Source organism: Thamnophis sirtalis, unplaced genomic scaffold, assembly GCF_051295495.1.
Source record: "Thamnophis sirtalis isolate CommonGarterSnake01/CBP01778 unplaced genomic scaffold, rThaSir2_p1.2 scaffold_10, whole genome shotgun sequence".
Classification (NCBI taxonomy): Eukaryota; Metazoa; Chordata; class Lepidosauria; order Squamata; family Natricidae; genus Thamnophis; species Thamnophis sirtalis.
The window spans coordinates 13,253,308-13,271,583 of NW_028261390.1; the positions used below are offsets into that span (position 1 = coordinate 13,253,308).

Here is an 18,276-nt window from a genome sequence, read left to right on the forward strand (position 1 = left end):
GTCTTAAAAGTGGTTATGACCTAGGGACCAAAGAATACAATACTCGAATTTGGAAACCTCAGAACAATACTGGGCCATTAGTTCAGCCTTTTCCTTTCCTTTCCTTTCCTTTCCTTTCCTTTCCTTTCCTTTCCTTTCCTTTCCTTTCCTTTCCTTTCCTTTCCTTTCCTTTCCTTTCCTTTCCTTTCCTTTCCTTTCCTTTCCTTTCCTTTCCTTTCCTTTCCTTTCCTTTCCTTTCCTTTCCTTTCCTTTCCTTTCCTTTCCTTTCCTTTCCTTTCCTTTCCTTTCCTTTCCTTTCCTTTCCTTTCCTTTCCTTTCCTTTCCTTTCCTTTCCTTTCCTTTCCTTTCCTTTCCTTTCCTTTCCTTTCCTTTCCTTTCCTTTCCTTTCCTTTCCTTTCCTTTCCTTTCCTTTCCTTTCCTTTCCTTTCCTTTCCTTTCCTTTCCTTTCCTTTCCTTTCCTTCTTTCCTTTCCTTTCCTTTCCTTTCCTTTCCTTTCCTTTCCTTTCCTTTCCTTTCCTTTCTGTCCCTTCCCTTCCCTTCCCTCCAGGGGTGGTATTTACTTATATTCCCTATCGATTCGCAAATGTGAGCGTGCCCATGTGCTCAGCTACCTCCGTGCATGAACTCAGCCTTCCGTGCATTGTGCTTTTGGTGAAAAAAGGGCCTAAATGGGATGCCATAGATCCAGGGCGGGTGGGCGAGGCCATCCATGATTTCCTCTACCGGTTCGGTTGAACCTGTCCGAACTGGTAGAATACCACCTCTGCTTCCTTCCCTCAGTCTTTCCTTGCTTCCTTCACTCCCCTCCCCTTCCCCTCCTCCCTCCCCTCCCTCCCTTCTTAAAGGAATATTCTTCTTTGCATTTACCACCTTAGAAAGGAGGCAGTTATATAACCTGCAACTGTTATGCGTGAGCTATAAATAAACATGTTAATTGCTGGCAACGTACGCAGGAGTTTATTAAAAAAATATCCAAGGAACTAAATCTCAGTACAGGTTTTCCCAACCTGCTCCATGCTGTGAAGATTAAGGGGTATCCGTGTATAGCAATGTAGTGGGATTGTTGGAAGAGTGTGGGAAATGGCATCAAAGAATGTAATGCTTTCCTCTCACACAGAATTTCTTTTCCTGTTAAGATGAATTTATTATAAGATTCTTCTCACTGTGATGTCCTCCCAGTTGGCAGCTTTGACCCAAAATCTCCCTGTTCTGAAAAAACTGCTCTTCTATCTAGAACCGTGGCCTTAATTTTTCCTTTCTCTTCTGCTTCCTTATTAGCGAAGCTTCCTGAATTTTTACAATTTTGTACTTATTGTATAAGCCTCGAGTCCTGAGAAACACTCCTGTGTGAAGTATATATTTTTTCTACACAGGTGTAAGGTAAGACAAGATCCACTTGTCTATGCACCACATAAAATGCACCACATCTAACTGATTTGCTTAAATAACACCTCAGAGGGAGACAATGAATGCACAAAAGTACACTTTAAAAAAACACCAGACAGTCTAGAAAGACATTTAGAAAACTCTGGAGTTCCTGTAAAGAGTCCTTTGAACAATGAAAGCTTTATAAATAGCAATTTTCAGACCAAGGATCTGAAGTTCTGCTAATTTGTTTCACTATGAGTTGAATGTTACAGACTTGAAAGTGGAAGGAGTGTTGTGGCCCGCCAGCGGAGGCAGTGAGGAGGTTGGGGAGGAACATGGGACAATCCTGGAGTCTGGGGAAGGCTCTGATGTGGGCTCTGCATTGGAGGCAGAGATGAGGCCAGGGCCGTCTGACAGTTATCAGCTGCCTTCGGAGTCAGAGATCAGTGGGGCAGAAGAACAGCTGGAGCCTGTTCCCAATATGCTTATGCACAGAGTTGCCAGGAGAAGGGAACAGTTAAGGAACAAGGGCCGACTCGGGAGTAAAGGCACAGGTGGATAGTGAATGGCGCCACCCAGAGGGAATAAAGAGGAGCAAAAGGGGAGTTTGCAGGAGACCATTTGTTTGTTTCATTAGTGTGAAGATTTGTTCATGACTCTCAGAGACTCCTTGCCAATTATTGTCTTGTACAGCGTTGTGAAGATATCTGCCTGGCAGCTCTCCAAGCCTGATAAGGTCTGTGGTTGTAAATTCACCCTTGAAAGATTGTTTGCCCGGACTTTGCTGGCTGTGAATTAAGCATTAGCTTAATAAAAGGGGTTTTTGTTGGGACAAGGAGCCTGCTTTGTGATTTTGTGAAGTCTAAGTCAGAACAAGGATCTTCTTAGATTGCTATCAACCTCTGTGGAGATTGGGAGAGTGGATGTCCATGTCTCTCCAGCCGTCACCTCCATTCTTACGCCTCTTTTCTGCCACTGCTTGATGCAAATTCTTATAAGGGGCTCCTCTAGTTAACTGCTACTTTCAAGCATCCAGAAGTCATGTGGCGCACAGACAATACAAGGAGTCCTCGACTTAGGACCAGATTTCGGCCCTACATTTCTGTGACTACGTGAGACAGTTTTGTTAAGTGATTTTGACCCATTTGGTGGCTTTTCTTGCTACAGTATTAAGTGAATCACTGCAGTTGGTAAGTGAGTAACACAGTTGCTCGGTGAATCTGATTTCCCCATTGACTTTGCTTGTCAGAAGATTATCAAGGGGATCCCATGATTGTGGGACACTGCAAACGTCATAAATACGAGTCAGTTGCCAAATATCTGAATTTTATTCAGGTGACCATGAGGATGCTGCAATGGTCATGACTTTGAAAAATGATCATAAACAGTGGTGGGATTCAAATAATTTAACAACCGGTTCTCTGCCCTAATGACCAGCTGGGTATGAACTGCCGCCACCACTACCAGTTGGCCAAACTTGGAGCAGCCCACTTCTGATATATTTGTATCAATGATGGGATTCAAATAATTTAACAACCGGTTCTCTGCCCTAATGACCAGCAGGGTAGGTGGGGCTTGGTGGTCATGTGACTGGGTGGGCATGGCCAACTCAACATCACTCACGTTGATGGGCGCTTCTCCTTAGCTGTTACAATGTAATAAGGGTTAACCAGAGAGGCAGTTTCTGTAAGCAGGGCAATAAAGATTAGGCTAGAAACACCACCAGAATGTTTCCTTCCTGCCTTCCTTACAGGATTAGCCCTGTAAAGTGGGGAAAAAAAACAAAAGGAGATTTCTTCCAACAACTGATTCTCCAAACTGCTTAGAAAGTTAACAACCGGTTCTCCCGAATATGTGTGAGCTGGCTGAATCCCACCACTGATCGTAAATCACTTTTGTCAGTGCCCGGGTAACTTTGAACACTCACTAAATGAACTGTTGTAAGTCGAGGACACACACAGACACACAGAAACAAACAAAGGTGGTACATCCATTTCATTCTGACAGCTGCCATTTTCATTTTTTTTTTAAAAAACTATACTTTCTGAACTATCCTGCTTGGTTAATAGTTGTGTAAAAGAATGAGGAAATACTATTCAATAGGCTAGACTGTGAGAAACAAAAGAAAACCACCAAGGTTTTGAAGAGGCAATTTTTTTTTAAAAAAAAAGGTTTTTGCACTCTGCAAACCTCCCAAAAAACGGCCTGGTTTTTGCAAAAAGCAGGGCATGCATAGGCTTTGGGAGGCTTGTACAGTGCTCCTGGGAGCTGGGGGCGGGGGGGGGGGACGACATGCAAAAAAATGGCTCATTTTTTGATCATTTTTGCCCTCCCCAGCCCCCAGGAGTAGTTTGCAGCCAGATTTTCTCCCTCTTTTTGGGGGGAAAAACGTGTGCCTTATACTCCAGAAAATACGGTACTCAGAGTTAGTTTCAGTTGGAGCAGCAATATAAATGAAATATTAAATAAATATTTCATAAGGTCAAAGCAGGAGGAAAAGTACAGCCTGGACAGAGGCATTGGATCCTTCCTTATCCAAAAATTACAGAACTCCATGTGACAAAGGAAACAAGTGATGATAGACAAATACCTGCCTGAAATGGGTAGTTCATAATGTCAGGCCTCCATTCCGGAAGAAAACAGATATTATTTTCCCCATTAGTCATGCCACAGGGCATTTTAGGGCTGTTTTTGAGAAGAAAAGCATGGCCTTGGACTTACATGCAAATCCACATTTTCTTCGCTTCTAATCTGCTTTATAACATGATCGCTCATCCAGAACAGGTATTAGCTATCTCTAGATAAAGTCTCCAAATGGATGAAGATTCTGAGTTCAGGCAGTCCTCGAATTACAACAGATCATTTACTGACCAAAGTTAGAACGGCCCTGAAAAAAGTGATCTATGACCACCACCACCCCACTTACGACCTTGGTAGTATGATCTCCATGATCGTGTGATCAAAATTCACACAGTGAATTTTCACAGTGCCAACTGACTCATACTTATGACTGTTACTGTGACCCAAGGTCAAACATTTGCAACCATTCGACAAGCAAAATCAATGGGGAAGCCAGATTCATTTAGTAACCATGTTAATAACTTATCAACTGTGGCGATTCACTTAACAACTGTGGTGAGAAAGGTCATAAAAAGGGGGAAATCTCACTTAACAAATGTCTCACTTAACAACAGATATTTTGGGCTCAATTGTGATTGTAAATTGAGGACTACCTGTACTCTGTAGCTAAGACTCTTGTTGGGCGAAGTATTAATTATTGTTAATTTTGCTTTGAAAAGACTCTGTGTTTCATAAATATCCCAGTGTTGTCAAAAAAAAATACTTTTAATTTAGAATTGATCTTGAGCCCTTAAGCTGTGTATGTGCACAAAGGTCAACAGAATGTATGATATTTCAGAGCTGAAATAAACTTATATTTTATACAGTAACATGTTATCCGCAGGAACACTGGTGGTGGTGATTTTATTATATTAATTTATTTGATTCCTTTTATTAGTTTTATTGTTTTAAATGTGGTTTTATATTCTGTAAGCCGCCTTGAGTTGCCACGGGTAAATAGGCGGCAATATAATAATGTAATGTAATGTAATGTAATGTATTATACTATACTATACTATACTATACTATACTATACTATACTATACTATACTATACTATACTATACTATACTATACTAATATAATATAATATAATATAATATAATATAATATAATATAATATAATATAATATAATATAATATAATATAATATAATATAATATAATATAATATAATATAATAATATATTACAAGCAGAGAGCCTCTGGATGAACAGAAAGAATCTGATGAATAAAGAATCTGAGAATCTTCACTTGATTTAGAAGTGAGAACAGGCTCTGGAGAATCAATGTGACATGAAGCAATTCTTAAGTGACGTTTTCAGTGTAGGACTTTGTAGCTCAAGAAAGAAGAACAGAAATACATCATACTGCATACTACATGTGTACCTCAAAAAGCTGGTTGGGAGATACTGGGTATAAAATCCACATATGTATTTGGAAGGTGCCTGCTTTGGATACACCCTTCCTTCTTTCCTTCCTTCCTCCCTCTCTCCCTCCCTCCCTCCTTCCTTCACTCCCTCCCTCCCTCCCTCCCTCCTTCCTTCTTTCCTTCCTTTACTCTCTCCTTCCCTTCCACTTCCCCTCCCTCCCTCCTTTCCTCCCTCACTCTCTCCTCCCCTTTCTTCCTTCCTCCCTTCCCTCCCTCCTTCCCTTCCACTTCCCCTCCCTCCTTCCCTTTCTCCTTCCTTCCCCCCTCCTTCCCTCCCTCCCTCCTCCCCCTTCCTTCCTTCCTTCCTTCCTTCCTTCCTTTCCTTCCCTCCCCTCCCCTCCCCTCCCCTTCCTTCCTTCCCTCCCTCCCTTCCCTTCCCTTCCCTTACCTTCCCCTCCCTTTCCCTTCCTTTCCCTTCCCTTATTTTCTTTCCCTTCCTTTCCCTTCCCTTATTTTCTTTCCTTTTCCTTCCTTTCCCCTTCCCTTATTTCCCTTCCCTTCCCCTCCCTCCTTCCCTTCAAAACCAAATGGGCCTCTGGCATTAAATTTTTAAAAAAGTGTCCAAGTTCTTAGTGACTGCATTTTGTTTGACGAGGATACTGGAGGAACAGGCTAACTTTACTACATGCCAACCTTCAGGGTATTTAGAAATGAACAAGGAAAGGAAGCATGGCGAGGAATTGGGTAGTTGCCGAAAGACTGTAGGCAGGAACTTGGGTGATGGAACTTCAACTCTGACCTCTAGATTTTCAGTAATGAGGTCAGAAATGGGCCTGGTGGAAAGGAACAGAATCGTTCTTCCCTGGTATCTTGGTAACCAGGCAACCATTATGCTAAGCACATGCATCATTTGGACATGTGGCCTTAGGGACTAGAAGAATGTACATGCTGGTGTTCCTATATTAGCTTTGGGGCCTGTTCTATATATATACATACTGTGCGTACAGCACGAGAGTTATATCCTAGAGGTTCCTACATTTTCACCCATTTAAACGGTCTTTTAATTTTTCAGCTGCTGCTTAATGATCTTTAGCATACCGCTGAGGCGATGCTTCTGTATGCGTGGAATGAATTAGACTTCAACAAAAGTTCCGTTTTAAATCTATTTCTATTAAATCTATTTCTGCAAGTCTTCCGGAACCGACTGTAAAAGCAACGCGTGGTGGATGATACGATGCACTCCTAAAATTGCATTACCTTAATCAAAAGGTTGTGATCAATGTGATCTGCCTTATCATTTCCGGTGGCAAGGCCGAATTAATAATTCAGGATGTGCCGAACATTTTGGAAGGAAATTTTGAACCTTATGTTAACACTCTTTTAAATGATTAATGGTATTATTGTCTGTTGCCCCCCAGGATACATAAAAGGTTGAGCGTCTGAGGCATTGGAATTTAATTTCCTTTTTTTTTTTATTATTGGCTGCGCAGTGGAAAACAATTGATTTATGAATCAATTCTATGAAGGGATGTGGGAACTGACACTGACCGAAAGAGGGTTAACATTGAGCAAAACGTCATGAAGAAACTTTCATTTCTGTTTTGATTCGCATTTGGCCTTCTGAATAAATTAGAAGTCAATATTCCCTAGAAAAGGAATAAAGGAAAATAAAAGGGACTCAGTGGCTCAATGGCTAAGACGCTGAGCTTGTCGATCAGAAAGGTCGGTAGTTTGGTGGTTCGAATCCCTAGCGCCGCATAACTGAGTGAGCTCCTGTGACTTGTCCCAGCTTCTGCCAACCTAGCAGTTCGAAAGCAGGTAAAAAAATGCAAGTAGAAAAATAGGAACCACCTTTGGTGGGAAGGTAACAGCGTTCAATGCGCCTAGGGCATTTAGTCATGCTAGCCATATGACCATGGAGACGTCTTCGGACAGTGCTGGTTCTTCGGCTTTGAAATGGAGATCAGCACCGCCCCCTAGAGTTGGGAATGACTAGCACATATATGCAAGGGGAACCTTTAAATTTACCTATTCCTTAGAACTCTCTAGATCAGCATTTCTTAAAGGAAAGGGCATTACGTTAAAAATGGCTGAAGAGCTCAAAAGAAGCATAGGTGATTTCTATGTATCAGTGGAATTATGTATAGGTAGTCCTCCAATTACAACAGTTCATTTAGTGACCGTTCAAAGTTACGTCACTGGAAAAAGTGATTTGTGACCATTTTTTCACACTTTAGGACCATTGCAGCATCCCCTTAGCCACGTGATCAGAATTTCAGATATTTGGCTACCGATTCACACATATGCAGGGTCCCCCTTTGTGGTCCGCATTTGTTGCCTTCTGGCAAGCAAAGTCAATAGAGAAACTAGCTTCACTTAACGACCGTGTTCCTAATTTAAAAACTGCAGGGAATCCCTTAACAATTGGGGCAAGAAAGGTCATACAATGGGGGAAACCTCACGTAACAAAGTGCCCTTGTTTTGCAACATAACGTTTGGGTTCAAGTATGGTCGCAAGTTGAGGACTACCTGTATTAGAAATTTAAACAGAGAAATTTTTATAGAGTAGACTCTTTTCAATCTCAGATCCTCTGCCAGAGGTCTGGAAATTTGAGGGTTCTGCGAATATCTTCTGTTTTTTCCTTACTCGCTTTGCTTTCTTGCTTGCCTATATCCTGCCTTTATTATTTTGACAAATAACACAAAACAGTGGAATGCATAATACTCCTTCCTTCTCCTGTGTATATGTGTGTGTGTGTGTGTGTGTGTGTGTGTGTGTGTGTTATATTTGTGCTGATAAATAAATAAAGGGAGACTAGTATAGATCTATTTCAAGCTATTTAGCTCTCATCAGCTAGCCATACCCTTACTGGGATTTGAACCAATATATATATTTAGTGTCATAACCCCTGGTATGCCCCAATTATGGGAGGAATTTATATTTATCAGCACAAATACAACATATGTGCAGTAACTCCATGACACAAATATTATCCTTATGTATTTGCATTCCGATTTTACAGGATTTCTATCTTGACATCATCACACAGGCTTCCTCATTCTTCTCTATGTACTATGAACCCATGGAGTGTTGGATACCAACTAATGGCTAACAGATTACATTCTCAAATACTAGGATTTAGAAACTGGGCAACTCAAGAAAAATTTACAGAAAGAGTGTACATTATCTTGGTCTATCTCTTTGCTAGCCGATGAAAAGTCTTGGAAATGTGCCTTGGGAAAGGTTGCCATCTGGTGATCGATATTGAGAATTTATGCAACATAAACCGAATCACATTTGCAGCCTTAGACATTAAACTGAATCACATTTGCAACCTTAGACATTACAGGGATTAAGCTATCTAATTTTTACTTATCACATACCTGGTACTCTTCATTCAAGAAAACTGCTCTAAAGTTCTAAACTGGATTTTGATATCACTCATGGGCTGGAGGAAAGGAACAATTTAAGATTAACCCAGACACAACTGAGTGCTTATATTTTAAATTTAAATTTACTTTCTTGGAGACTCCAATAATTCTTTGGATGTAGTCCTAAATTCAGTGGGCTGTCTCAATGTCCATGTTTTAGAGGGGATAAGATGTGCATTCTCAGAGTAAAGTCAGAGTTAGCTATAGGCTAAAGCAAGGAGGCATACAAGAATTATTTTTCCCATGGGGAAAACAACACACACAAACATTTTCCCCAGCTTTTCCTCTTTATAGTTAAAAATAATTTAGTAGAAAGTCAGGAAAAAGGTCATGAAGAAGGAAAAGTCATTTTCCCTTGGCTCTTTCCTCCACTGTGAAGTTTATGCAGATATTGTCTTACTGGATATTATCCAGTTCAATCTTTATGTTTATATTATAACTATAATATAAGCTGATAACCCAGGTATTTATTTATAGGGGTGGGGGAATGTCCAAACCAAACGTAATTTCTAATGTTGAATTTTCCCCTTTATCAGAGGGAGCCTCCTTGTGGAGTACTGTGAAGCCATTACCATGGCAACTCCACTGCACTGTACAGTAGAAGTCATTTTACAGCAGTACAGTAGAAGCCATTTTAAGGCACAACATGTTGCATTGTAACAGAACACCCCCCCCACCCCCCAACGGGTGTTAGGCGTGTCTTACCCCACAGTATTTGTTTCCAAAGTGTAAGTCATCTGTGTACCCAGTTTGGTTAAAATTGCTCAAGGCTTCCAAAGTTATGCTGGAACACACAAACACACACACACACACACACACACACACACACACCATGAGTTCTAGTCATGCCTAAGGCATGAAAGTGACTTTAGGCCAGTCACTGTCTCTGAGCCCAACTCACCTTATAGAATTGTTGTAGTAGGGAAAATAGGAGGAGGAAGTTTAACAAAGTGACTGTCAAATGCTAGGGAAATCAGGAGACCCAGGCAGTTCAAATGGATATAAAGATTTATTGCAAGCTTAAGCTCTCTAGAAGAATCTGAACTACTAACAGTCAAAGCAATTTGGCAGTAGATAAGAAATTCAAGGTGGACTGGATTTGTAGGCATGAATGGATTCATAATTGGTGATGCTATGGACCCCTCCCTCTGACTCAGTCTGGTCATCTCTTACATGACTTTGCAACTCAAATAATGGTGCAGCAGTGACTGGATTAGGATCACTAAAAACTAGTTTTTGAAGCCATCTTCAGCCATGAAAGGCTGTTAGGTCTCCCTTAATTCAGCCTACCTCACTGCCATTGTGGGAAAATATTGGACAAGGGAGTACCATGCATCAAGTCCTGTGACTTGGGTTCCAAAAGATTAATTTGGATTAATTGTGAACTGAAGAAGCTTTTTGGATGAGAAGTGAAACATCTTCAAGCAAAAACAAGTCCAATTACCTTTTGAAAAACACATTTGGGACAACCATGATCTGGATGACTGAGAGTCTCCATAGATATATATCCTATGGATAGTAATCTGTTGTGGGCCAGCAGGAGCTGTTGGAGCTGCAAACAGACTCTGACAGTCTTATGAGTTGGCTCTGGAAGAGGTGGAGGACCCTGGACAGGGTTCCGACTCCAAGCATGGCGCAGAGAGGCTGGTTGGCCACCAGGAGGCGCCTGAGGCATGGAGCAGCAGTGAGAGCCAAAAGGAGTGTGCTCATGACGTCAGGCCTTGGAGTAGTGATGAGGAGACAAGGGAGGTGGTCCTGGATGCCAGGGAACGCCGGGCAGATCGATGGAGAAAACAGCTACGCAGTTACAAAAGATAATTGGACTCAGCTGGTTATAATTAGGCTCCACTCAAGATTGTATTTAAGGAGGGACTCGGGGAGGAGTCTGATTTGCAGGATTCAACTTCATTCATAATGCTGGAGAAGCTGTTATCTGTCTATGTCAAAGTCTGAGTTGCTGCCAAGGTTCTTATCTGTTTGTTTATGCTTTGGCTTTCAGCCACCGAAGTTTATGTTCCCTGTTAATTAAAGTGCTGTGAAATTCCAGTTAAGCTTGTCTCGGCATTTGTTACTGGACGCAGGAGTGGGTCAGAACAGTAATCTAATACAATGGATCCAAATTCTGCCATCTGCATCATCCTACCTCTTAACATAGTGTTTTTTTTCCCCAGATGCCCATCAGAATTTTCATTTATGTTATCAGTTCTATAATAAATCTTATTTCTCCTTCTATTTGCCTAGGAACTGGTGTGCCTACGTTCACACAAGGCTTCAACCCACGATTGTGGTTGACAATGTACAAAGCTACAGCTCTGGGAGAGCCAAGCCGTGCACTTGGATTACGGGATCCTGTGGAACAAGGTATGTAATGGGATTTATATCACTCAGGTGCTTTTTAAATGATGATTAGCTACATTAATGAAGACTGTGAAAACTGCTTAGAAATATTCAATCCTCGTAGGCCAATCTATAGGAAGAGAGAACTTGAAATATACAGAATACTCCATCCAAGGATGGGATGAAGGAAAATAATATTAAATGATCTTTCTGCTAAAGATTCTGGAAAAATTAAAGTTTTCTCAATGGTGGAACACAGAATACAGTTACATATCAACCTTCCACCTACTTCAATCTAGTAATTGGGAAAAACTATCCAAAATTCCAGATAATAGCAATAGCAGTTAGACTTACATACCGCTTCATAGGGCTTTCAGCCCTCTCTAAGCGGTTTACAGAGTCAGCATATCGCCCCCACAGTCTGGGTCCTCATTTCACCCACCTCAGAAGGATGGAAGGCTGAGTCAACCTTGAGCCGGTGAGATTAGAACCTCTGAACTGCAGATAACAGTCAGCTGAAGTGGCCTGCAGTACTGCACCCTAACCATTGCGCCACCTCGGCTCTTATAAGAAAGTATTGTTTTTAATGCTAGCTGGAGATGTTGAGGGGTGAACGTTGGACTTTCTGCATGGAAGGTACATGATTCTTCCTGTTCTTATACAAAACAGCAACAACAACAACTACAACTCACTGTTCAATATCTTTACATTATTAGTTTATAACTTAGTTTTGTTTTTCCAAGATATGTGCCACTGGATTCTAATAATTAACTTAATTCCACAAGAAGACTATATCCCCCAAACCAGGGGTGGGTTGCTGCTGGCATTACTGCCGATTCAGTGTACGTGCAATTTTGTGCACATGCACTCACTTCGCTCATGCGCATTGCGCAGTTGCTCATAAATAGGTCTGCCCATGCCAGAGAAAAAAACCATGCCGCACCGACTAGGGAACTGGTTTGGCGACCCAGGCCAGCAAACCACTATGGCCGAACCAGTCCAAACTGGCAAGAACCCACCTCTGACCAAAACATGTAATAGTGATGCTACAGTCATTTTCATAAACATTTGCTCTGTGAAATAATGGATTATTTGTTCAACTCATACTTATATCCCTTAAAATAACTACAGAACATAGTAAAATGTTCATTGTTCCCTTTAAATGTTCTAGCTGGATAATATGTACTATACTTTCAGTTTTCCTGTTTTAATTTCCAGTGTTTTTTGTATTGATGTGTGTGTCTTTGTGTGTTGGAATCACTGGTGGGTTATGACTGGTACGCCCCATCAGTGGGTGTACTGGTGTCTGCTGGGAGTACCACATACCGTTTCTGTACGGTGCTCTGGAGGGCCCACCCGCCCGCCTGTACTCTTACCGGTATTTGAAGTTTTGGGGGCTTCTGCGCCACGCATGGAGCATATGGCACCTGCACGACGCTCTACCAAGCAGCTGGAGCGTCATGGAGGTGTAGCGGAGCATCGTGGGTGGTAAGTACACATTCGCAGGCTGCATGCATGTGCGTGCGCACTGCATTTGTTCATCTGTTGGGCGCCTGGCCCTGTTGCACTGTACCAGTTGCAGCGGGATCTGGAACCCACCACTAGGTGGAATTGTAGAAGAAAAGCAAGGAGCTAGTGGAATGAACCAGTTTTTCCTATAGTCTTGCTTTTTCATTTTAGGTGTTAAGGACTACAAACCAGTAGTTGATGGACTACTCTTACTTCTCTTGCGTTTAGTTTTTGGAACATGATACCTGCATAGCTTGATTTAAGTGCTTCTAAGAATAGGATAGGATAGGACAGGACAGGACAGAACAGAATAGAGAACTGAACGGAACATTCTTTATTGGCCAAGTGTGATTGGACAACTAAGGAATTTGTCTCTGGTGCATAAACTCTCAATATACATACAAACAACAAAGTAAATTTAATCATAAGATACCAGTAGGACAAGGTAGTAGAAAAGATGAGAAGGATAATAGTAATACATCCATACCAGTGGTGGGTTGCAGGTGGTACGCCCCGGTATGGGCGTACTGGTGCCTGCCGGGAGCACCGGGTACCGTTCCGGTACGGTGCTCCGGAGGGCCCACCCACCCATGCACGGAGCGTATGGCATCTGTGCAACGCTCTGTCGAGCAGCTGGAGCGTCGCGCCGTGTCGCAGGAGGTAAGGACCCATGCGCGTGCTGTGCACGTTCATGTGGTGGATGCCGGGCCCCGTTGCACCTTACCAGTTGGCAACGGGATCCAGAACCCACCACTAATCTGTACTAGATGGGTAAATATCCATAGACATGAGACAGCACTGTAGGAATTACCTATTCAGCAGTGATAGCACAACGTGAAAAACCTGTCTCTGTATCTAGTTATTCTGGCATTCCTGCATTATAATTAATAGTGTCAATATAGCACCACCTTAAACCTTTAATCATAAAGTTAGCCAACTACAAGAAGTTAGACTCTCAGGGTCAGTCAGATTTTCCTTATCCTTGTGCCCTTTATTTGTAGATTGCCTGGACACATTAGCCATTGTCTGCATAGATAGCTGATTAATTAAGAAAGAAAGAGAGACATTCTATCAATCACTCCAAGAAACAAACCTCAGTTTACCTATGAAAGATGCTAAACACTAGCCAGAATAACATGAGGGATATCTAGGGCTGCCTTTAAAGAAAAGAGAGTGAACTTAACTAAACAAACTATTAAAGGATTTAGGTTTTTGACCCATATTCAGCATTTTCCACTGAATATTACATGTGCTGTTTTCCTGCCTTGCCAATGGATATTTCCTGTTTAAAACTGTGCTTTGCAGCTGAGGTAATTCTGTCGCTATGCTTTACTTAATCAACCCCTCCAGTTTTTATCATACGTGTTTATTGCTTTTGACTCCGCAAACTGCTTCCCCGATTTCAGTGTACCAAACCAGCATGTCTGTGAAAACGTGTGTGTGTTAGAAAAGACAACACAAGCATGAAGGTGTGCAACACTATTAGGTTATGTAACATCTATAGGTGAAATCTGTTTTCAGACAAGACTGAATTCGCTTCTGATCCAATGATTGGACTAAGGCAAGATCGTGTGTGCCTCAGTTTTGGAATGGCTGGTTGACAAATACAATGAGATTTTACAGGCATCCATAGTCAATGAGTTTGTAGCCCCTCCGAATTTCATCTATTTTTCATCCAGCTCTTGTACAGTAATCTAAACTGACAAGCTTTTCTGGACTAAGAAAGCTTGTAAATATAATCAGAACTAAACAGAACAGAGGGGCGTTCACCTCCTCTGTGTTCAGAAGCGACACAATTTTTTGCTGTCTAGATTATTTGTGGTACCCAGGCTACATATTGGCAACTCGTGATTAAGGATGCTTTTTAGCTGATCTTCGTGAATACAGATATGAATCGTCAACTTTGTTATTCATTATTAAGCTTTCATTATTCATTGAGAAAGCTTACCGATGAGCTTTTGCGCTGCCTAAATTTTCCCCAACAACTCTCACACCACCCACAATTTATGCTACTGGTTGGGGCGAGCCAATCTGAATCGGCTGAATACCACCTCTGATTCTCACACATTAAAAGATAAATCTAAATCATAAATGAGATAGAAGAGACTTAAGAAAAAAAAAGAATTCTAGAAACAAAACTGATTTGCCTATCTCTACCTATGTGTTGGATGCTAGATTTTTAAGATTTCAACAGCTTAAAAATAAAAAATTTCTGCTTGGAGAATTTCCTGAAGTTGAAATGGATGATTATTTGCCTTCCTTACCCAAGCATTTGGTAATTCTCAAACCTATTAAAAGGAGCAGTGTTTTCATTCAGTTTTCCTCAATCTAATACTAGTTTGGGAAATATTTGTTTTAATTCTCCAAATGTATATATATATCAGATTTCCCAGGATCTTCAAACCTATTTGGTCCATTTTCCACTAGGTGGCAGCCTGGCATATCTATAACGTACGATTAAATTCTAGGAGCAATTTTTTTTTTATTAAAAAAAATGTAATCCATCTCCTTTTATAAAACTCAAACCCATTCCGGTGTTCATATCTTTGTTGCTGTGCCTCAAATACCCTTCATCCAAGATCAACAGCAAATTTAATTACATAGTCATTCAGCAATTGAAATATGCATGGACTTGTTTTCCTCAAACCGTTTCTGTTTTGAATCAGGTCAGGCTGCAGTCTTAGTTTTAGCTCAGATATTCATGTAAGGAGCTGAAGACAATTGATTAATAGTCCATGGCAATCCAAACACATTTCTTAGTCTTAAATAACTTGAATATATGTGAAAGGGATTTAAATGATGATCAGGGAAAAACCTTCTGAAATGCTGAAGTGTATTGAGGACATGAGTATTAGCATCAAAATGTGCCTGGAATTCATAACGTTCTTCCTTTAGCCAATATTAGCATTTTCTCCAGTCACCACACAGTAATTTGTTTCACAATGGTTGCTTATATTCTTACAAGATACAAATTCTATGGGGGACAAAGAAAAGCAACTATTTAAACAGACAGATTCTATACCCTCAAGAAAAGCAGGATATTAAAATAAAATCATGAACATGCTGACTTTTAGGACTTACCTTTCTCCCCACCAAAGGTCTAGGCAGTTTAAGCAGTTTAAGAATTTTGGGAATATTTCATAGGTATTTTCACAATTTACTTTGTGCACAAAAGCATTTATCCATGACCAGAAGGCAAATGGTGACTTTCGCTCTCTCTACCACTCTTATCACATTTTCTTCCTTGTTATGTTGTTGGGGGAATATAAGTAGACATCTATCCCAGGAATGGTTATGGTGCAGGGGTGGATCCCTGCATTACTACCAGTTTGGCACACACACAAATCTGTGTGCATGCGCATTTGCAGCTTAAAAGATCTGTGCATGCGCACAACATTCGAAAAGGGAAAAAAATACATTTTTCCAATGAAGATTGTTCTGCGCATGTGCAGAACAGAAAATCAAGATGGCACCGCCAAGCATAGAACCGGTTCAGGGGTGTGTCCAGCCGAGTTACTATCTACTCGGACGAACCGGACCGAACCGGTAGGAACCCACCTCTGTTATGGTGCCTTCTTATAAAAAAATATAATACTGAGAGTGTTGCTTTGCTATGTAGCATAAATGCGTTTGTGAGCAGCGAAGAATCAGGGCCACACATTAAATTCCAGTTAAGCTGAGTTATTGCTCATGCCTAGACACAGGAATCTAATGCTAAATTGGCACTAGATAAGAGTTAATGTAAGACTGCTTGTGGGCACCTATTGATTCCAGGCTAATTCCTCTCTTGACTCTGCCCCCATGCCTGTCATTCTCCTACAGCAGGGGTGTCAAACTCAAGGCTGGATCTGTCCCACAGGGTGCTTAAATCTGGCCTGCAGGCCCACCCTGGAAACAGTGAAGGACCAGGCCATGGTGCCTCTCCCAGCAAAAATGGAGCCAGGGTGGGCTGTGCGGAGTCTCCTCAAGCCCCGTTTCCTCTGGCAAAGGGCTGCAGGAGGTCATTGTGGCTGAAAACGGAGCCCGGGTGGGTCATCCATGGCCTCCCTGGGTTCTGTTTTCCCTGGTAGAGGGCTGCAGGAGGCCATCACGGCTGAAAATGGAGCCTCAATGAGTGACATTGAGCTGGCCATGCCCATCCTAGCCACGCTCCTCTCTGCCCCTCCCCCCGAGGTCAAGCACAACCCTGATGCAGCCCTTAATGAAATCAAGTTTGACACCCCTGTCCTACAGCTTCAATTCTTAAAAGTAAATAAATAAATGAAATAATTAAAAAAAATCCTTAAGAGAGGGAGCAAGGCAGATGTTTGCAACTCATCTTCAGCCTTGTTCTACATAAAAGGCCTTAAAAACAGAAGATGGCATTTCTATTTCTGAAAATCTCTCCTCTACACTAGCAAAAATGTCCACTCACTGTTTGTTAACGTATAAAATCCTGACTATTCCTTTTCCAGCACTTTACTTTCCAAGGCATCCTTTGTTTCTTGCTGCAATAATCTGTTCTTTAGTTGCGGGAATAGAAGTCTGCCATCTTCGTGCATGGCTCTTCTACACATAGCCAGACAATGTGGAGAAAAAAAGTGAGGGTCCTTGATCATAAAAACTCCTTGATTTTTTCTGTTTGAAGTATTACGAACAACAGTGGTGCAGTGGTTAGAGTGCAATACTGCAGGCTACTTCTGCTGATTGCTATCTGCCTGCAATTGGCAGTTCAAATCTCACCAGGCTCAAGGTTGACTCAGCCTTTCATGCTGAGTCAGCCGAGGTGGCGCAGTGGAGAGCCGAGGTGGTGCAGTGGTTAAATGCAGCACTGCAGGCTACTTCAGCTGACTGCAGTTCTGCAGTTCGGCTGTTCAAATCTCACTGGCTCAGGGTTGACTCAGCCTTCCATCCTTCTGAGGTGGGTAAAATGAGGACCCGGATTGTTGGGGGCAATATGCTGACTCTGTAAACCGCTTAGAGAGGGCTGAAAGCCCTATGAAGCGGTATATAAGTCTAACTGCTATTGCTATTGCTTCCGAGATAGGTAAAATGATTGTTGGGGACAATAGGCTGACTCTGTCAACCGCTTAGAGAGGGCTGTAAAGGACTGTGATGAGGTATCTAAGTCTAAGTGCTATTGCTATTAATTTGCTATTAATTTAAACTAAGCACTTTGTTCATTGCGCGGAGTGTACCATATTTTTCAGAGTATAAGACACACCGGAGTATAAGACGCGCCAAGGTTTTGAAGAGACAAATTTTAAAAAAAGGTTTTGCACACTGTAGACCTCCCAAAAATGGTCATGTTTCATGAAAACAGGCCATTTCCCTCCCCCACAAAAAAGGCCATGAATAGCCCTTAGGAGACTTGTAGAGTGCTTCGGAGGGGCAGGGGGAATTGAGCAAAAACCAGCCCGTTTTTTTGCTCATTTCTGCCCTCCCAGCCCCAAGGAGCTATCTGAAAGCCTCCTAAAGGCTCTGCATGGCTATTTAGGTGAAGGGGCGGGGTTTCAGGAGGCAAAAAAATGCTGTATTCAGCGTATAAAGAGCACCCAGATTTTCAGCCTCTTTTTTGAGGGAAAAAGGTGTGTCTTATACTCCAAAAATACGGTATTCAGAATCACCCATACTATCTAGAACCTTATGATGATGGAATCTT

General features: G+C 41.7%; 1 protein-coding gene across 1 annotated transcript in view; it reads left to right on the forward strand.

Moving 5' to 3' along the window:
- The window catches only part of MMRN1 (multimerin 1), a 91,738-nt gene that overhangs the window by 7,994 nt on the left and 65,468 nt on the right, over positions 1–18,276 (forward strand). The window contains exon 2 of the mRNA XM_087724104.1: positions 11,031–11,150. Coding sequence (XP_087580230.1) covers positions 11,031–11,150 — 120 coding nt within the window. The remainder of the gene's footprint in view (positions 1–11,030; positions 11,151–18,276) is intronic.